Genomic DNA, 22,735 nt, shown 5'->3' with positions numbered 1-22,735 from the left:
TGAATTTATTACAGCAGTTATTCAGTTTAATCCGTGAATCCAATCCTGCCAACTTATTCTGGATTTACTTAGAAGCATAACATCATCTACATAAAGACCTGAGATTAACATATTCGATTTTGATATCAGGTTTAATGCTACTTTCCATCATAATATGATCCATGTAGATGATTATTATCAACAGACTTTCATGGAGTCAAGAGACTCATTGTGGAAGGTCCCACTCTTACATGCACTGCTCATCATACCTCAACTTAAATGTATTCACTGCCTCTGTACTCACTACACTCTCAGGCAGTGCAGTCCAATCACCCACCACTTTCCATGCAAAAAATCTACTCCTCATCCCCTTGCTCACACCCACCTTATACAGCTTCCAGGAATGGCCTCTCATTTTCCTCTTCTCCCGATATTCTAGAGAAAAATCTCATCCACATTAATCTGATAATTACCTCTTACTAACTTATGTGTCTCGATCATGTTTTCCCTCTTCCTTCTATTCACTAGGCTCTGCAATTCGCATTCTCTCAATCTGTCATCATATTCCACATTCCAGAGACCAGAAACCAACTTAGTCAATCTCTGGACCCTCTCCAACATCTCATGATTCTTTTGAAAACCCAGGTAACTAAATCTGTGCACAGTAATCCATATGCGGCCTGATCAAAGCCTTGTACAATGGAATCAAAACATTCTTACTTCTGCACGTCGGTGTACCCTGCATCATTCCCATAATCCACTGTGTTGTCCTCACAGTTTTAGTGAATTGTGCACAAAACTTCAAATCCTATTTATCATCACCTCCAGATCTTTTTATCTCCTCCACCTCATCTAAAATATCCTCACCAATCCTGTACTCTGCATCCCATCTTTGCTTCCCAGATTTTAAAACCTTATACTGGGATATCACTCCCCCGTACTCAACCTGCTGATACCTATCAGAAAACCAGTCTCCAATCCAACACACTAATCTACTATCCAACCCCATCTGTTCCAATTTAACTACTAGCTTGTCATGCAGCAATCTATCGAAAGCCTTTTCAAAATCTAAATATATACTATACATGCATTCCCCCCCCCTCGTCCATTGTATTTGTTACCTTGTTATTATAAGTAATTAGATTACTAAAACATGATCTTCCTTTAGTAAACTCATGCTGTCCATTAAATTCTACTGCTGCCCACTCATTTCTTAATTCTTGTCCTCACTAGTCTCCACCCCCTTTATGAAGCAGAACAATTTTGCAATGTTTCCACTCCTTTGGAACCTGGGCTAATCTGAGACTCATGTTAAAAATGTATGTTGAAACTGTTAACTTCCAGGAACATTCCCTGAAGACACACGATGACATATCATCAAATCCCATGGCCTTGTTGGCATCACGATACTCTTGCTAGGTGGCTATAAAGCAAAATCATTCCCATTCTGTTATTTTCATCCCTTCTTCTGAAAACATTGAGTACTGCAATTTTTTTGTTGCATCTTTCAGTGTATTAATACATTCACTTATCAAGACAATTTTTTTAAGACTTCCTGAATGGTCTGAATGGCCTGAAAGTTAAAGAAGAAAGTGCTAAATATGGTCTTAAACTTAACTTCAAAAAGACAAACGTTATGGCAACATGTGAACTTAATGATTTTGAAGTAGATGGGGAGAAAATGAAGCAGTTAACAATTTTGTGTTCCTAGGATCCCGAATTGATAAAGATGGTTATTGTACTGAAAAAGTTAGAAGAAGATTATTATTTGGAAAGAAAGCAATGACAACTTTAAGCAAGATCTTTAAAGATATTATCCTCACACAAAAATCAGAATCATGAAAGCAATGGTATTCCCTTTGGTACTGTATGGATGTGAATGTTGGTCCCTGAGAAAGAGTGAAAGAAGGAAGATAGATGCATTTGAATTATGGGTTTGAAGATGCTTACTAAGAATACCATGGACTGCAAAGCAAACCAATAAATCAGTGATAGACAGAATAAAGCCAGGTTGCTCCCTCGATGCTATGACCATCAAGCAAAAATTGTCATACTTTGGACCTATTATGCGAGCAAATGACAGTCTGGAGAAGACAATGCTTGCTAAAGTTGATGGAAGTAGGAGAAGAGGAAGACCAAGAATTAGATCGGTGGATGGAGTTAAAGAAGCAACCGGAATGTGCTTGGAAATTCTGAAAGATATGGCCAGGGAGATCTGAACGGAGAATGTATGTTCATAGAATCACCAGGAGTCAAAAACGACTCGATGGAATATAACGACAACAACAACAAATTGTCTGAAGTAAGCAATTTAACTTACAAGATCTCAAAGGTCAAACCTGGTCTTGGTAGTGACCCTTCTCTTAGTGCTTAGCAGTATACACATCTGAAAGAATGTGGGATACTAAGGTATTTGATGTGGAGTCAATAGCTTCTATATACATGTAACTTAGCTGTGAAGATACTTCGTGTGCAAAGTTTATTTGCTTACAGTTGGATAAAGGATTAAACAAGAATTATATTTTCTTGTCAAGTATAAGCAATTTACATGTTGAGAGTTTTTACATATTACCAGCTAAGTTACTGTTCTAAAAGTAGAGTAAAACATTCTTTTTTTTTTTTTTTTTTTGTTTATTTACTTTTATGCAGGCAGTCTAATTTTACTTAGCCAAGTAATAAAATAACTGGTATTCTCCTTTACCTTGCTAAAGGATATGGCCCTGTTGTCAATTTTAATTTTAATAGTGGACAATGTAAACACATCAATCATAATCATTAGTCATGGTGCAACAGCCTTTGATGTTTGAGTGACTGCAATGATTTCAAAACTCTCTGAAGCAGATATCATTTTTCTCATCACCTGTGACATTGCTGTGACGCATTCTTGTCAGTTTTCTCTACTTTTGGAAATCTTTCTTTAAGCAGCTTGTCTTCATGTTCAGTCTCTCACTAAATACAAAAAAAAAAAAAAAAAAAAAATGTCTACCTAAAACAGTACAATATGTTGTTTTCCTTAGTCCTTTGCAAGCTTGCCTTTGTGAACAACCATTAAACATGATTCAGTGGTATCTACATCTATCTAGCATGCAGCAAAAAATAATGCCACTCTGAGTAAACCAAAATTATTTTTGTGATTAGCCAGGTTAACAAGGTTCCTTCTGTTCTTATACTGAGTGGATGAGCCATCAAATCCCCCCAACTCACTTTCATCAGAACAAAATTATGCACCTTTAATTTGATAATTTCATATGGAATGACCCCATCTTGTTTCATATACCAATGTTTCAAAGTAATTACTTCAAGCATCTATATCTTCATCTTCAGTTTTCATGTCACTTTTATCATCTCTGTTCTCTATATAGTACTCTTTCCTTCAGGAAGCTTTTCAATATCTGCAGAACATTTTGTCACCTTCCTGATACTTAATGTGTTAATAGTAAGTGATCACCGTTTAGTTTGGAGCAAGATGAAATTATGTATATCTTACACTCTTTACTTTTCAGTATGATATTTAATTTCATCCTGCTAAGAATTAAATGATGGTCACTTACTATTTCAATTCCTCTGTGTACTCTTGTTTCCTGAATCAATTTTGAAGATATTAATTATTGTCAACAATAACATAGTCAGTGAGACTTTTCTTTTTTCTTGTTTTTATCCCCATGTTTTGTGCTCATCTTTATATTGAAGCATGGTGTTAGTAATGAGTGGTCTTTGTCTTGAACAAAAGTCCAACAAGTATTTGCCATTATTAGTTTTGCTGTTTTTCCAAATTTTCCCTAAACATTTCTGTGTATCTGAAATCATCTCCAACAATGTGCAACTTTTTCTTTGTCAGCTGTCCTCTCTAATTGCCCAACTTGTTACATTTCTTCTTTCTTAGTGATTTGATAATTATATTTTATGATAATTTACTGCCTCATCTATTTGTGTTCATGTATTTTAAAAATTGTGTAATTATTCAAAGGGATCATAAAGGTTGCTTAAGAGTCAAAGCCAATTAATTGGGAGGAAACCTCCATATTGCCTTTCAGAAATGTGAAGAACCAACTGGGGTTTCTAAACTAATGTCTAATCCTACCTTTATGTGGTGCACCCTGTTAGTAGGTATCTACTGAGTTCTGAAAGAATGAGGATGGGCTGGCAATTTGGAACTTAGCAGACCAAATTATACTCTCTATTGGCTTAAACCACAAATGTATATGATGGTACAACATGATGAGATTTCATGCCGGCTGGGGTGTTGCACGGGTAAACAAGGTCCCCGCTGTTTTTGTCAGGGAACAAGGGCTAACAGAGAAAAGTCAGCTACTGGAACAAGCTGAAACTCAACATCTAGAAGAAGAATAAACCCAACATCAGAAAAACTGAAGATTGGAACCATCAAAATAAGAGTATTAATAAAAAGGAAATCAAACTTACAGAAGAATTGGAAAAGTATCATGTGGACATAATTGGTATTACTGAGACAAAGAAGACAAAAACAGGTGAGATCTTACCAAATAATAAGTATAGGATGTTATTTTCAGGCGATAATGATCAAGGAAAGGAAGGAAGGAGTAGTGATAGCCTTCAACACCAAACATGAAGATAAAGTTTTTGATGTGAAGGCAGTTTAAATGTTGAGTTATGCTGTTTTTAGACAATGAAATTTATTTGTGCCTATGGTCCCCATAGAAGGTTCTTCCAAGGAAAAAGTGAGAAATTTTTTAAGCCATCAGAACAGGAAGCTGACATAAATAAAAAAAGTTGTTTTTGTTTTTGTTGGAGATCTGAATGACAGAGTAGGAAATGAATCCCACCAGGCATATTAGGAACATTTTGGGAAAATTTGAAGAAAAGGGCAAAGCTAATAATAATAGTAAGTATTTACTGGACTTCTGCTAGGAAAAGGATTTGTCATTAACACCATGTTTCAACATGAAGATGTGCACAAGTTCACATGTAGAGAAGACACAATAAAAGCCTCATTGACTATGTCATTGTTGATAGTGATATCTTCATGCTCATTCAGAATACATGAGTGTACAGAGGATTTGAAATTGGAAGGGCCCATTACTTAGTACTAATTAGAATAAAAATGGATATCACATTGAAAAGAGCAGTATGTAAGAAAGTTTTACAAAGAATTAAAAGAGCATCTTTTACAAGTAAATTGTAGACTCAACTATACAAACATAATTGAAGAAGAAATGAAACAAATCGAAAACAAGAACTGAAACTCAGAGTATCAGTGGCAAATTTTGAAGAAGACATTGATGGATTCAGCTAGTGAGGTACATGGTGAAGTTGTCTGCAAGGATACAAAAATAAGAACACCATGGTGAACACAACAGTTAAATAAACAGAACTAGAAAAAAAGAAAGCATACCAAAAGTTCCTAGCAAATATGTTGGCAGATGTCCTAAAAGAATACAAAAAAAAAGTAAGAGCTAAGCTGTCTGTAAAAGTAGCTAAACGAAAGTCATGGGAAGAATTTGGTAAGAAAATAGAAAATAAACATCAGGAAGGTGGCATAATGTTCTGGAGGCTATTGAAGAAGATTAGAAATGGAGGAAAGAGTACTGTAAAAGGAATCAAAGATGATAGATTACATGAAAACTGCAGATAAGGATATCCAAGATGTCTGGTGTAATTACTTTGAAAGACTGTTAAACGAACCAAGCAAGTGACAGAACTATCCTATCCTTCTCGTCCATCGTAGGACAGATTGAGTCCCCTTCTAATGAGGGGTTACTAGCGTATTAATGCAGCTGGTTTGCCACTCCTCTGCTGCATCCCCTAAGGGTGATATTTATGACTGTAATCCACATGTGTTCACAGGGCCGGGTTGCCTACTTGTGGGATGAAAAACTCCAGATAAACTGGGGGGAAAACCCTGCTGTCCACACCCAAGACCGGCTAACTTGGCTATGGCCGACAAAGATCCTTAAGCTCCTCACGTCGTCAACAGGAATCAATCCTAGGACATTCCTTCCCCAGACATATGGTTGCGAAGCGCATTGCCACTAGGCTAATCGCACAGATGACAGAACTATAATAGAAAATTTTCAAGAGGAATGCAAAGATGAGTACATATCAATACTTGTAGAAAAAGCCATCAAATTCCCAATGATTCAGAAGGTCAAATTCCCGATGATTGGAGTAGATCTCTCATAGTATCCATCTATTAAAAAGGGAATAAAACTGAATTTGAGAATTTCAGAGGAATTGCTCTACTAAGTGTTCCAGGTAAGATTTATGCAAGCATACTTGAAAAGAGGTCGACAAAGATTGTGGAAAAGAAACTTGGAGAAGAACAAGCTGGGTTCACACTAAATAGAGGTTGTCAAGATCAGATTTTCACTTTAAGACAAAAGTTGAGAAATTGTGGGAATATGACAAGGATTTATACTTAAGTTTTGTAGATCTGGAAAAGGCATATGACAAGGTTCCCAGAGAAAAGATTTTCAAAACACTAGTGTATATTTAAGTTGTCAGTCAGCAGATAGAATTGAAGGAAATACAGGAAGATAGTTTGATGCAAAATCAGGGATAAGACAAGGATGCACATTATCTCCACTCTTCATCTATATGGATCACATTATGAAAGAAAGTGTCATCAAGCCTGATATTAGAATTGGAGATGTCATACTTAGCTCTTTGCTTTGTGCAGATGATGCTTTACTCCTAAACATATTTAGTGCAAGTCTCCTGGATTCACTAAACCGAATATCAGATATAACAAATTTCACATGAAATTTAGCAATAAAAAGACAAATGATCAAATAGGCAGAAATATTGAACACATCAACTGCATTCTGAAAAGAGATTCTAAAAAACAAGCAAAATATTTCAGCTATTTAAGCAGTTTTTTAGTGACGTTGGCAGGTTAAATCTGGAAATAGACAACAGAATAAGCAAAGCTGGTGGGTAGCCAGCTGAATAAATTTATATGGAATAAGAGAGAAATTAGCTAAAACACCAAACTAGCAGGATACAAGACAGTGTTCAAAGTTTTAAGTTATGGATCTTAGAGTTGGGTTAGAAATAAAGCACTTGATCAAATACTAGAGACTAAAGATATGAGGGTTCTGAGAAAAATTAGGGGAGTGAACCAAGGCATCAATAGCAGAATCATATTAAAAATGAAGATAGAAAGGAACTTGACATTGTTATCATTGAAGAATGTATGTCAGTAAAGCTAATCTAAGGTGGTATGGCACTTAAACAGAATGAGTAAAGAAAGTTTAGCAAAACAGGTGTTTGATGCCAAGATGACAGGAAAGGGATGGCAGAGGAAGACCATGATCTAGGTGGATTGATTCTGTCAGAAGTGCCTTAGAAGCAAGAAATGTTAGATATGACAATATTGGAGTGCTCACAAGTAATAGGTTGATTTGGTGAGAAAATTGTCGATAGGAGATTAATAATAATATAAACTAAATCATGTTCTACCATAGTAACCTGAACACCCCTTTTGGATACATATCAGTTAATTGATGATGTTGTAATTATTCAATTTATTCTTGATAGATTAAGAAATTTCATTTAGATTAGCATTGATTAAGGAAATTAATGAAATCATTCAAGGTGATGCTGTATGCAAGTTGTACTCGAGGGGAAGATCTGATGACTCATTTTTTTATTTTGTTTTTTTTTTCAAATTACGATTTAAGCCTATTGGAATTAACAAAATTGCATTCACCATTAGAAGAATTCCAAAAAAAAGTCTGGAAAGAAATCTTTCTGAGAATGTTACGTAGCTGATTATAAAGGTTTTTTTTATTTATCTTAGCAATGTTTTCTAGCTAATTTTAAAAACATTGGAACTCATAAAGCACTAAAACTTTTAAATCATATCTCAAAACATGCACTAATCCTAGTTTTAAAAGTTTATTAAGCAGTTACTCTTATTAGTGAGTATGTCACTCTCTTAAGTCATCTTGCTTTTCTCCTTCTTTCTCTGTAGAAGTAGGTTTGTAAAGTAGTTAAGATGAATTTCCATTGAATTTCATTGACAATTGCATATTTCATAATATTCAGTTCTAAATGTCCATTAAAAAAATACTGTTTTGTTTTTAGCATATTTGTGAACTGCATAAATAATATTTAGTGTTTTTCTTCATTCTTTCCTTTCCTTCATGCTTCATGATGTATTCTTCATTCTTTGTTAGATTATCTAATGGAAAAAGTAGATTTATCAGGGTTGGAAATTATTGAAGACGATCAGTTATTTATTAGGCAATCCAGAGAACAAGTGGAAGATCATGCATTTCAGATGCTGGATAAGGGACTAGAGACTGAGGTATTGGATTTGTGCTAATTGGAAGGTTATTTTGTGTAGTATATTGTTTGTTAGACCACTATACTACACCGTTTTATTTGAACGTTATATAAATGAAATGTTACCCACCTATCATTGTCTTTTTTGGTGCAATAGGAAAATTCTCATTGCTGTGGTCCTTGTTAAAGATTATTAGTCTTATGGATTAAGAAATGTATAAAAGGAAAAGTTGAGGAAAAGGGAGATGAAAACAGTAAAAATGAACCATTCTTATGTTGTAACATTTTTAGACTGAAGTCAGCAAAGAAAAAGAATCTTCGGACCACGGATTTTTCTTTGCTGTTCTCAATTCAAAGATATTATAGACAAAAAAGCGTGGTCTGTTTGACTGAAATTTGTTTCCTCCTTCTCTCCTCTTTCTCAACTTTTCCACTCCATGTTCTTTTTCCTTTTTCTGTTTACTTTTGCATTTTAGTAGTCTTTTAGAATAACGGCCTATTAACATTGATCCTGCCAATGGGAGGTACTTCTCTTTTGCAAAGAAAGACAACTGTCATGGACAAAAGCCCTTACATTCACTTTCAAAGAAAACTCTTTTGGCAAATTCAAACTACTCCAGAATAAAACAATTTTGGTGCTAGTATAATTAACCACCTAAATGGCTACACATAAAATATATTAAAAAAAATAATCTTCTTATCCATATTATTTCTATAATATCCTGAGACTGTACTGACTTCAATGGACACTGTCCATCCATGTAATTATGGACATGTATACATGCCAAGGCCAAGTATGGTAGTTAATGCAAATTGAGTACATTAACTTCTAGGACCAGTATGACCAAAATGCTCCAGCTCATCACAGAGATGTTAAATAGGATTGAGGTCATAGCTTTGGGCTAGCCAGTTCTTCCATATCCATGTCTTCACTGCTCACAACCAATGGCCCTTGGTTGTGAGCGATGCATTATCATGCTCATACAGAAAAGGGCCTATTCCAAACTGTTGCTCGTGTGTGTGGGAAGACCGGAATTTTTCCCAAAATGTCACAGTAGGCATCAGTGTTCAGAGATCCAGACAGAAACCAGTAGGTCCAGGAAAAACAGTCCCAGACCATTAAGCTACTGCCTCCAAATTTCACGGTAGATACAAGACATTCCTGTAAGTATGTTCACGAGGCATCCGGCAGGTCACATCCGTTGGATTGCCAGGTCATGTACCACAATTCATTGCTCCATAGGACCCTCATCCATTGATCCACAGTCCAGTGGCAGTGTTGTTGGCACCATTCCAGATGATGCCAGACATGGGCAGGTGTAAACAAGGACTTGTGAGCCACAATAGTCATGAAACCCAGGGCAAACATCTCCTGGCAAATAGTTCTGTCACTGGCATCTATTCCAGAGCTCGTATGGAGGTTGTTTGTGATGATCACTAACTGACTGACTGACAATTTACTGTGACAACATGCTTGAGTTTTCTGGTCCCAATTTGTCAGTTTCTTAAGCCTATCAGTTTGTGGAAGAGGTTTGGATTTGGTGATTCCGTCATATTGTCACTTCATAATAACTCGCAGTAGATAGGGCATGTATATCCTTGGCAGATATCCCTTGGACTGAATGATCGAACTTGTGGGCTGTGACTACTATGCCACATTCGAACAGACTGAACTCTTTTAGTTCCCTCATCCTAATAGCAAAGAATGTCTATACTGCTAATGCCCATGCTTATGCTTATATAGCATTGCAGACGTGTATCTGCATCATATGAGTGAGGCAACAAAAAAAGATACAAGCATAAGCTTGTATCTTTTTTGTTGAAACTTTACTTCATTGTACTAACTTAACAGATCTATGGTCTTTGTCTATCCTCTTTGTGGGAGATAGGAAAGATTAGCAGATTTAAAAAGTACTAACTTTATTTATGTATATTTATGTACAATGTTGCCAAGAGTGTCTGGACACCCCTGTGGCAACATAGTGTACATAAATAAAGTTAGTACTTTTTAAATCTGCTAATCTTTCCTATACCCCACAACGGGGATAGACGAAGACCATAGATCTGTTAAGTTAGTACAATGAAGTAAAGTTTCACATCTTTCTCTATAAAGATGTTCTATAAGGAAACAACTTTTATGAATCACTTAAACACTTGTCTTGTTCCATTAAACTGTGTTTAGTGCAAGATAGTATGCTCAGCAAGTCCAGACCATTCAGGCTCATGATATTTAATGACTTATGTTCTTCTGGACAAATAAAAGCATATTTTCTGGTTTGTTCAAAATAAGATAACCCACAAGAGAAAGGAATCTGGTAGATGCCTGGAAAACCTAGAAGTGGAAGCTTGTCCTTAGGAGAAGCGAGAAAAGTGGAGATTTTTCTGAAGTTGCGAAAGGCAACAAATGTTCAGTAGTTTTTTTCAGTAGAATCCTTAAAAGCATTTGATAAAAAGGTGGATTTAATGTTTTAGTTTTTTCTGTAAAAGTTGAAGTCTGAAGAATGTAAAGAATGAGCATGATGTATTCAAGTCTTAATGGTTCAGCCTTTTCACAAGGATGATGGTGAAATTCATCATGGATATAATGGCCTGTATTTTTCTTCTGAAAAATTGAAAATTATAAGCTTCCATCTAGTTGATGAAGAATTAAGAGATCTAAAAAGGCTAATTGGTTATATTTGCTTCTAAGGTTAACCGGATCCTGGGATGAAGTGCATTTAATTTGGAAGAAACTGCTTCAACTCAGAGGAAGAGCCATTCCAAATTGTAACAATATCATCCAAAAAATCTGTACCAATGTGTAGGTCAAGGTAAAATGTTATCATTGTTCATAGCATTCCATGAATATGTTGGCAATAGTAAATAAGTCTACAGCATGTGAGTTTTCCTCTTTTTATTTTGATTTAACATAAAACCTATATGCTCAGTGGCTAGTTTATTAGGTAGTATACCTCTGTTTAATAGTGAGTGATTATCCCCTTTAGTCTTCATAGCTAAACTCACAATTCTGTAGGATTATGGCCCATACATGCTTGATCACATCATACATTTGCTTCAAATTTGATTTTATACCATAAAAGTTCTATCCCTGCAGGATAATAGTACTGTAGATGGGTTAAGAATTACAGGCTAGAAATCCTGTACTAAAGACTAAACATAGTACTTCCATTTCATGTGTAATTCCCATTCACAAAAGGTTTGTAAGCCTATAGAACAGGCATTCCCAACCCTATGCCCGCAGACACCATGGCGCCCGTCGACCAATTTGTTGTGCCCGCTGCTGTTCAACCTTGTGCCGTATAGTTTGAAATAATCACGTGCACATCACGCAACAATTCATGGCATGCTATATGACGCATGCGTTAATGACACATGACGAGTATTAAACGCATACAATGTAAAGTAGACGCACATTTGAAGTTGTTCATTATCTGTTGTTAGTTATATGCGCATAATTTTAACGGTGTCTTGTGCTTAAATTTTTTATTAGATTCTAGATGAAAGCTTCTGGAATCTAGTGGATAGAAAAAAGTTTCCATTCTTAAAAAGAGCAGCATACAAGATAAAATCGTTTTTCGATTCCACATACCTTGGCAAATCATTGTTTTCAACCATGAATATCATAAAATCAAAATATAGATCACGACTCACTGATGAGTATCTTGATGATTGTTTAAGAACTGGAATATCATCATATTCTCTTAATTATGAAGCACTGGCCAATGAAATGCAATGCCAAAGATCACACTAACTTACATATATACATTTAAATTTTTTATATAATGTAAACTTTTAAGTAATAAAACATTTCATTATAATGTAAACTTTGTATGTATTCATTTAACAAAAGAATTCAAAAAATTTGCTTGGAAAAAAATGGATGGTGCCCGTTGCCCTACCGGTATTTTAGAATGTGCTCTAGGAAACAAAAAGGTTGGGAGCCCCTGCTATAGAACATTAGTACTGTGTTTTTTTTTTTTTTCCCATTTAAAAAAAAAAAATTATTTTTTTAATATAGTCTGAAGCCCTTCTCTAGGGACCAAACATGAAAATTTTCTACTCACTTCAGGCCTCCAATAAACAGAGTTGGTCTCTCACTGAGTGATGAAATTCATCTCCCACCTAAGGACAATCACAAATATCCACGTTCATGGCAGGATTGAAATCCATAACTTGTTGGTTGGAGAGTGAATATGTAACCATCTGGTCAACCAAGCTGGCAAATTAAGGAGACTTAGAACAAAAATCTGTCACAACAGGAGAGTCCACAGGGTCTCTCCACTTGGCCACTTAGAACTTGCCAACCAGATGCTCTATGTTGCATCTAGTTGGAATCAGTCTTGGAATCATAGGCTACAGCATCTGGAGTTTTCTTACTGAGAATCAGAAGTCTTAATATGTTCCTGTCACCACCCCCAATTGCAGTGCAGTTGTTTTCATTTGGTACAGTGAATCAATTGGTTCATGCTGCTGTCACTATACATTTGTCCTTCCATCAGTGTGGAGCAACTGTAAACAGGATTCAATTAAATCAGGGAACCATTTCTTTTTACTTTTTAAGTTTCCTATGTTGCTGTGTTATTGTAAGGTTTGTTTTTAGCTGGAACCTTATGGAGTTATCTGCTACTGTATATTATACCTGGCAGGATCTGGCACTCCATGCTTTTCAGTATGCACTATTGTAGAGAGCAGTTGTACTGTACTGCTGTTTTTTTTTTTGCTCTGTTAGGAGATAGAATATCTCCTATCTGCTGAAGATGGAATAGCAGATTAAGAGGAAGGTGGAATTACAGATATTCTGTCTTCCTCTTATGCCAGTAAGCTGTCTTCAGTCTGCAACATTTCTGTTGGCTTTAAGTGATCTGTTTAATATATCACATTACTTTTGATGTTTTTTTTATTTGATTTAGATTTTATCTTATTCAGTGGAAGATATGATGAATGGCAGCCCTGCTGAACAGCATCCTTGGAAATATCTGTAGGAGAGTGCAGAAAATGGCCTTCTCTGAGACAGTGGAGATTATGAGAGAGGGATTGTCATTTAGTTGACCTTCCATTTTATGAAAATAATCAAGTATTTTTAGAGAGGTCTTGGGTGTACCACCAAGTGAGAACTGTATATTCTATGGTTGGGTGGATTTGTACAGAGTTAATAGCTGGAAAGTAACTTCTTGAGCAAAAGGATGCCAAGATTTTTAATCTCAGTGTTATTAAAAGTAATGCTGGTTATGCCAAGAAAAGGTTGGAGTAAGTGTCTGGCAACATCTGGTCTTGACTATTAAGCTGAGCAAAGGTAAGGAGTTTCTGGAAAACTAATGTCTTTTTTTTTTTTTTTTAATTTCCAAGAAAAAAGAAAATTGTGTTTTGTAAGACTTAAAGATGACTAAGTTGTTGTCAATCCGTCAAACAGTGGTATGGAAATCAGTGTTTAGGATACTTCTTTAGACCACGAAGCTTCAGATGCACGAGCACTGTAAGATTTGTCATACAAGTAGAATGAGTGGAGAGTGCTGTTATCAGCACAACTGTGAAAAGGATTTGAGGTCAATGAGAGAAAGTGTTTATTAACTGCTTGGAAAGAAGTCAATAGACACTCCCCCCCCATGGGCAAGGAGCATTGTTTCATGTAATGAGTCTCATGTTTGTAGCTGGTATAAATCGGAGGAATATGATTCTCCCAAGTCAGAGCAACTGTATCTGGGTGAAATGACTGTGAGAAAGGAAATAATGGAGTTTGAAAGAGGTATTGTGATAGAATGCCATGTGGTAGGCCTATCTGTTCAGCAAATTGTTGACAAATTGGGCCATCCCAGGTCAACAGTCAGTGACATCATACAGAGATGAAAGTGCAGGAAGTGTACTGCAAGTGCTACCTGATCCACCACACTCGTTGAATGTGACCATATGGTGCTACAAAGGATAATATGTAAAATTCTCCATTTGGCAGCCAAAATGTTGAATGTAGAGTTCTGGGCATCGACTGGAACATGAATCTGTACAAAAATAGTCAGAACTGATGGTCGCAACTTGTGTTTCTATGATAGGACTGTAATACATGAGTCTCACATTACCTGAACCAACATGCAGTATTGTCTTGAGTAGTGCAAAGAGCATGTGCAGTAGGACTTGGAAGTTTGGGAAGCTCTGTTAATGAGCGATGAATCACGCTACACCCTCTATTGAACAGATGAATGGGTGTGGCAGATGCCTGGTGAATGTCTCTTACCATAGTGCGCAACCCCAACTATTAAATTCGGAGATGGTGGAGTGATGGTACAGTCTTGTTTTTCCTGGTTTGGCTTCAGACCTCTTTATGTGGTGCCACAAATATTGAACTCTGAGAGGCATCTGAACATTCTAGACAATGCAATGCTTCTTACTTTGCGGCATTTCTGCAGAAGTGACCATTGTCTCTTTCAGCAAGACAATGTATTGTGTCATAAGACTGCTGCTGTAACTGTATGATTTGTGGACATGAACGTTGCCACTCTTGACTGGCTTCCAGAACCCTGTTTTCAACCCTGTTGAACATCTATGGGATGAACTGAAGCATTGGATGAGAACAAAGGCCATCTGCCCCACAAAAATCCAGGACCTCATTACATGCCTACAGGAAGAATGGTCCAAAATTTCCATTGATCACTATTGTATGCTTGTGTAAGTATGTTCTGTAGGATTGCTGCAGTCATAGTAGTGAAAGGAGTTCCTAGATCTTATTAATGTGGGTGTCCACGCAGTTAGCCTAGTGGCTGTGTGCTTCGCAACCATATGACTGGGGAAGGAGTGTCCCAGGTTCGATTCCCTTCAAAGACATGAGGAATTTGAGGATCTTCCTCAGCCATAGTCAAGTTAGTCGGTCTTGGGCGTGGGGCAGTAGGGTTTTTTCCATCACTTTATCTGGCATTTTTCATCCCGCAAGCAGACAAACCGGCCCCGTGAACACACGGATCTACAGCCATAAAATACTTAACCCCCCCATGAGGGGGCTCGACTCGCCCCAATAGGGATGGGGGAGAAAAAGGGAGGAAACTCCATACGAATAAATAAATAAATTAATGTGGGTGCCATTCCTGTTTGTTCTTCACTCTTTGGTGTCTGTCGACTTCTTTCCAAGCAGTGCATGTGTGTGTGAAGAAGAGAGTGAATGAAACAAGAGCTCCTAGGAACACCTGCATTAATAGGAAAAACATGTCATCAGCGTATCAAATAGTTTTAATTTTCCCATTAATTTGTATTCCCCACTTTTTCGGTTTGTTTACTTCTGTTATGTTTTCAACTATCATTAAGTTAAATAAGGTGAGATGTAATGAATCACTTTGTAAATCACATCAGTGTAGTTATATTATAAATGATATAATAATAATTTGTTAATGGAACCTACCTGCATTAAGCAGTGTTAATATTATACTGTTAACAAAATTAATAAATGAAAACAGCAGGCATACTTCACCATGTATTGTTGGATTTACTAAGTGTAAATCTATTCTAAGACTATATTAGACTATAATAAGACTATACTAAGTGTAGAAAATAATATAAACCAATTTGACATAATGCTGTCTATATGTCAAACCTTAATGAATAAAAAATAAATAATTGATGAACTGCCAATACATAAGCCTTTCTACTCATTTAAAGGTAAAGTTGAGTCCCTTCTCTTAGGTCCTATTCTAAATTCTTGTGGTTTTTAACTAAATAAGATGTAAGAGTACCAGTTTTGTCAAATGTGTGAAAAGGTTTATGTGTTTACAGTACATGTTATTTATTTTCACAGTACTGATTACAACACAGAATGATAAGAAAATGATATTTATTAACTTATTTTCTGATATTTCACTGGTATTATATCCGGCATCTTCAGAGCATAAAAACAGTTTGTCACAGTGTGCGAAACAACAACAATTTGGTATAACAGTGCGATTAGTTAAATTGTAACAGACAACGCAAGGAACAAAAGTACTAATTAAACTCCATCTATGTTGGAAAAAGGGTAAAAAAACAAATATTTATTAGATCTTAAAATGACTGTCTCCCAGATTTTTGGTAAATTTATACAGCCATACTTGTTGATGTTTGGAGTATGTTTTAAAACTTCTGTTGATTCCAAAAACAATCTCCTTATGACTTCTGGTTAGCACTTTTTTTGAAATATATCATTTCTTATCATTCTGTGTTGTCATCAATACCATGGGATGATCGGCTTCCTCTCTATCATGCTAATTTAAAGCAGTAGGCTTGGTTGGCCCCTTCTACGATCAGGAATTTCAGTGAAAGCTAAACACTATGAGTTAGTCATAACAAATTTGGTATACATCTTTCTCTTATAACTTAAAAGTTCTCTTTCATAACTTGTATATTAATTGTTTTTCTCTGTCTGATAATTTATTTAATATCATTAGGAGTAAGAAGTAATTTATATAATTATGGGGTATTTTTATTGCTTGTACCTTTTACTTCATTTTTATGTAGTCATTTTATTTGCTTGATTGAAAGCAAGCATATAGCAGAGCTTGGTTGCTAAGCTGTTCCCCTTGAGTTCATCATCATCAAATTCCCGATATGTACTTCCAACAAACAATTTTCTTTCCAATTAATCTGTTACTCATCAAGACTCAAATGTTATGAGATCTTATATTTCTGTTTTCTAAAGCACTTTTTACTGTATTAATCCACCTAGATCTCGATCTTCCTCTGGGTCTTTTTTTCTACAAGCCTGGCAAAGAACACTTGTTTTGCAAATCTTTCCTCTCCCATCCTGTTTGTGACCATACTATCTGAGATGAACTCTGCTAACATATTCCTGAATGCTCCTGAATAGGAGTGTTGCTGGCGCAAGCTACCAACACTCCTATCTCAGTATCTCCCATAATGCAAAACACATATACTTGCAGATATGTATAATGTTATGTATTAAGGGAAGGGCCACTACCCAGAGACCTCAATAAAGGCGACCTTTATTGAGGTCTCTTCAGTGGGAGCCAGGCCCAAGGAGATACCAGGCAGAAGCATTAGCAAGGTCATCTCCTCCTATAGGAGCTGCCAAACGGTATGCCACCTTTTTATTAAATTATTCTGGATTTAGAGAAAGATGTTGAAAGTTTATTTTTCTCTTGGTCAGACTACAATAAATTTAGTTTAATCCTTTATCCAAGTGTGTGCAAACAAAGCTTGCGCCTGAAAGTATCTTCAGGACTGGGGTAAAGTGGTACAACACCGGGCAACTCCTTGCAAAGGTGGAGCAAGCTAACATCACTCCCATCTCAGTATCTCCCATAATGTAGAATGTTATGCATTAAGGGAAGGGCCACTACCCCCTTAATGCATAACATTATACATATCTGCAAGGAGATGTGTTTTGCATAATGGGAGATACTGAGATAGGAGTGTTGGTAGCATGCTCCACCTTTGCAAGGAGTTGCCCGGTGTTGTACCACTTTACCCCAGTCCTGAAGATACTTTCAGGCGCAAACTTTGTTTGCACACACTTGGATAAAGGATTAAACTAAATTTATTATAAGAATAAGTTGATATTTTCAATGTGTCTGTTATTGTTATCTTTGTGTTTTTATTGCTGATTTTATTATTATTATGTGACATACCAAATTTATTACAACAGTTATTCAGTTTAGCCAGAGAATCTTACAGACTTGTACTCGATTTATTCAGAAGTATAACATCATCTGCATAAAGTAAAGAGCTAAGATTAACATCACAAATTTTGATATTAGATTTAATACCACTTTCCTTCATAATGCGATCCATGTAGATAATTATTATTATTATTCTGGCCTCCATGGTGTCAAAAGACTAATTGTGGGAGGTCCCTTCTAGGAAACAAAGTCTATCATACCACTCCTTAAATACATTGACTGTTCCTGCCCTCGCCACTCTATCAGGCAATGCATTCCATGGTTCAACCACCCCCCATGCGAAGAAACTACTCCCCACCCCCCTTGCTCACAGTTTCCTTCCGTAACTTCGAAGGATGGCCCTTTGTCATCACTCCATCCTGCTATTCAACCAAGCGAAGAACTCCCCAGTGTCAAATCTGTAACCACCTCTCAGCAGTTTAAAAGTCTCAATCATATCACCTCTCCTTCTATCCACCAAACTCTGCAGTCCACATTCCCTCAGCCGATCCTCATAATTAACATTATACAGTCCTGAAACCATCTTTGTTATCCACCTTTGTATCCTTTCCACAGTTAATTTATCCCTTTCAAATCCTGGGAACCAAATCTGAGAACAATAGTCTAAGTGTGGTCTGATCAGGATCTTATACAATGGAATGAAAACTCTTTTATCTCTGCAGGTCAGCGTCCTTCTCATTATTGCAGCAATCCTCTGTGTTACCTTCACCAACTTTGCAATATGTCCCCTGAATTTCAGGTTTCTATCAATCATCAATCCCAGATCTCTTATCTCCCCTACTTCCTCCAGTATAGCTCCTAGAATAGAGTATGCAGCGTCCCATCAATGTGTCCCAAACCTCAAGACGTTACATTTTGCTGCATTAAACCGACACCCCCAGTCCTTTGCCCATCTATCTAGCTTATTCAAATCCTCTTGCAGGGTTACCACATCTGCACTATTACTAATAACCCTTCCCAGCTTCACATCATCTGCAAAGATCTGAATATCCCCCCTGCAATCCACTGACAATGTCATTGATATAAAGGTTAAACAATATAAGTCCCAGTACTGAGCCCTGTGGGACCCCACTTGTAACCCTCTTCCTCCTTGAAACTGCCCCACCATACACAACTCCCTGATACCTATCGGACAGCCGATCCTGAATCCAATTGACCAATCTGACATCCAAACCCATGTGCTGCAACTTAAATATCAGTTTATCATGTGGAACCCTGTCAGATGTCTTCGCTAAGTCCAAGAAAATGGCAGTATATGCCTTTCCCTCATTTACTGCTCTTGTAACTTTATTATAAAAGGCTGGCATATTGAGAGTGCCCTTCACAAATCCATGTTGACTCTCACAGATAACATTACCTTCATCTGCCCAATGTTCTTTATGGTCCCTCACTACTTTCTCCAAGATCTTAACAACTACTGATGACACACAAACTGGCCTGTAATTAGACACTTCCAGTCTGCTACTGCCCTTATGCAATGGCACTATCTTACCTTCCTTCCATTCTCTGGGCACCATTCCTGTAGCTAGACTTTCATTGAAAAACCAAGTCAAAGGAGCTGTCAGTTCCTTAGCACATTCTCTCAAAACTCATGGTGAAATACCATCCAGTCTCACAGCTTTACTGACATCCAGAGTACTCAGTATTTGGAACACGTTCTCCTCCTGCACCTCTATACCTCGAACTTGCCTTATCCCTCTAGTATTAAAATTTACTTCTCCAGGATGAAATACACCAATAAAGTGTTCATTGAACAATTCCACTCTATTCCCATTTTTATCCCACGATGTCATTCTTCCACAATCGTTTCTCTTCCTACTGGCTACATAGCTAAAAAATTCCCTAGGATTTTCTTTGGATCTTAGGGCCAATCTCTTCTCATATTCCAGTTTCGCCTTCTTTACCATACTAGTCATTCTCCAGGCCTGTGTGTTATATTCTTCATGCATCTGCTCTTCACCATATATCTCTTATATCTTCCTTATATCTCTTCCATCGTCTCTTTTTCATGCAGCTCCTATTTAATATTGTTTTTCATCCAATTTACAGCAAATTGTGTCCTCTTCTTCACTTGTGGAATACAGCTTACTATTGCTGCTAACAAATTTTCCCAAGCACTAATGATATCCCAGCCTTCCAATTCCTCCCTCCATTAAACATCCCCAAGTTGATGTCTAAGACTGTTGTAATCACCTGCCTTATAATTCCACACATATTCCCGTCTCTTTGATACTCCTGCATGTCTATTCATCTTCCAAGTCAAAACCACATGGTCACTCTTTCCAACTGATGGGAGAGATGTCATCTCACTTATTATCAACTCTTTGGATGCTATGACCAAATCCAAAACTCTTGAACCTCTTGTTCCATCTATTACATGTTGCCTAAGATATTTGTCCCTCAAGAATTCTAGAAATTCCATTCCCTTTTTGCTACATGCATCTTCCTCTCCCCAATTTATACTGCTGTAGTTAAAATCTCCCATAACAATCATTATTCTTGCACTTGCCAAGCTCAACTGTCTAAACATCTCCTGGCCCCCACCCACTATACTCCTTGGTTTGTAGCATCACTCACTAAATATCCCGTCTTGCCTATCTCTACCTCACACCACATGTTTTAAAAATTATTAGTGTCACTGTCTTCCAAAGCCTCCACTGTTAGAGGATATAAGTTGTCACTTATCATAAGCAGTACTCCACCACCACACTTTCCCTTTCTATCCTGCCAAAAAATGCTGTACCCTGTTACTTCTATTCCTGTTATTATATCCTCTTCTGTCAACCACGTCTCAGTGATCCCAATAATCTTTGGTCAGGCTGATGCTATCACCTCCACCAATTCCTCTCCTTTATTCCGGATACTCCTGGCATTAGTATAAAGCATAAAAATGCCACTATTTCTATACCCAGCATTATCCCCTCTAGACTCCACTTGGCTCAGCGCTACCTGATGATGTCCCCCTTCTCCCAAGTACCCTTTCCCACAAGAGGCCACCCCTGCTAACATGCACTTTAGGCATTCTAGTTTCCCTGCTTTGACACACTGACTTGTTCAGAACAGCAATCTCTCCAGATGCCTACGTCCTTCCTCATTCAAATCCAAGCGGTCTCTCGCATACAATTCCTCTCTGTCCTCAAATGCTGTCCAAGCATCCACATATTCCAATCCTCTCTTCTGACACATTCTAGTTATTATGTTATTCAATATGACTGCTCTTCTGCTCAACTCATATCACAATCATACCTAGGCAACTCGCACACTATCTTTTCTCTCTGTGTCTTCTTTCGTACTACCTCAAGTAAGAATCTCATATTTCTCGCTGCCCTATTTACACACCACTCAAGTCATTTGTTCCTACCATGACAATCATCTCATCCACCCTCTCACCCCTCTTAATTGCTATAGCCACACTTTCTATTGTTCCTCCAGGCAAACACTCCTCACACATCCTATCTTGCACACCACGGATCATTGAGTCACTGTACATTACACCTCTTACCATTCCCTCTCTCCTACTGTTTCCATTCTCCCCTCTTCTATCATTCCCATAACACTCTCTCTCTCTCATTCCCTCTCTTCCACTTATCCCATTCTCTCCTCTTCTATCGTTCACACAACTCTCTCTCATTCGCATAACTCTCTCTCATTCCCTCTCTTCTACTGTTCCCATTCTCTCCTCTTCTATCATTCCCATAAGTCTCTCCCATTCTCTCCTCTTCTATCATTCCCATACCTCTCTCTCACTCCCTCTCTTCTACTGCTCCCATTCTCTCCTCTTCATTTAAGTTGGGTTCTTATTGAGTCCTCATGAGTTCTTATTGGCAAAGTCTGTGTTAATTAGTGGTGTAAATATTTTTTTTCCTTTAAGAAATGAGATTTTTATGACATATTAATATGATTAATGAATGTACAAAATTTTGATTTTTTTACACACACACACACACACACACGATATTAGAATTAGTTAGATATTTATAATTTAAATGAAAAGATCAATACAGACTACAGAATATAGCGAAATAGAGCATTTATAGCTGCTTTAATGCTTAGAGACCCATCAGATAAACAGTGATCATCAGTATGTATTCTGCCATTCTCATTTTCTACAACAGGCCTTCTTGCTAGCCTTTATCTTTCCATGTCTACAGACACAAGACATGGAAAGATTTTGAGAGATTAGTGTTCGCTCTTGATAATTTAAGTTACCTCATATGGTCTCCATCCTACTCTTTAATGAATTGCCAGATTCCTCTATGGTCATGTATTGTGTGTCAGGATGGATGGTTTCCTCTCATCTGATTTTTCTGTCAGTAGCCAGAGTATCCCAAGGCTCTGTTTTTAGCTACACTTTTTCTCCTATACATGAATGATCTAATCTCACTAAAATCCAATCCTATTTATAGCTGTACTGATGACAGTATGCTCCATTCCTCTTTGTCATTTACAAAATCTTCTAGTACTTAGATGTCTCCAATCTCAAGATTGTGCACTTATACGATCTTGATTGACAGTCAAAAATCGATAATCTTCGCACTATTCTTTAGTGTGGATGAAGGTAACACTCTGTGTACCAACTAAGGTTTTACATCTAGCCTATCCTGCATAAACAAATTGCATCCATATCCTCTTCAGTTTTCTGTTGTTCTAAACTTTACCTGTCTTCTTAGCTCATAACACTTTATAACTTCCTTCACTCACTTTCTCATAAATGCTCTATCTCTGTATTATGTCTTAACTATAGGTATATAGTAAAGGCATAATACTTATATATCTTTATAGTAAAAACTATAAAGATGTAAAGCCACTTCTTCACTGAACTGGTCACCACCATTCCTCCA

The 22,735-nt window shown here is 37.0% G+C and overlaps 1 protein-coding gene across 1 annotated transcript in view; it reads left to right on the top strand.

The window, feature by feature from the left end:
- fws (Conserved oligomeric Golgi complex subunit 5 four way stop) overlaps positions 1-22,735 on the top strand; it is a 574,187-nt gene that overhangs the window by 73,447 nt on the left and 478,005 nt on the right. Inside the window, exon 5 of the mRNA XM_090393051.1 lies at positions 8,136-8,266. Coding sequence (XP_090249177.1) covers positions 8,136-8,266 — 131 coding nt within the window. The remainder of the gene's footprint in view (positions 1-8,135; positions 8,267-22,735) is intronic.

The sequence above is a fragment of the Typopeltis vanoorti genome, chromosome 5 (genome assembly GCF_054136105.1).
Source record: "Typopeltis vanoorti isolate ZY-2024b chromosome 5, IOZ_Tvanoo_1.0, whole genome shotgun sequence".
Classification (NCBI taxonomy): domain Eukaryota; kingdom Metazoa; phylum Arthropoda; class Arachnida; order Uropygi; family Thelyphonidae; genus Typopeltis; species Typopeltis vanoorti.
This window is presented reverse-complemented; position numbering and strand designations above follow the sequence as displayed.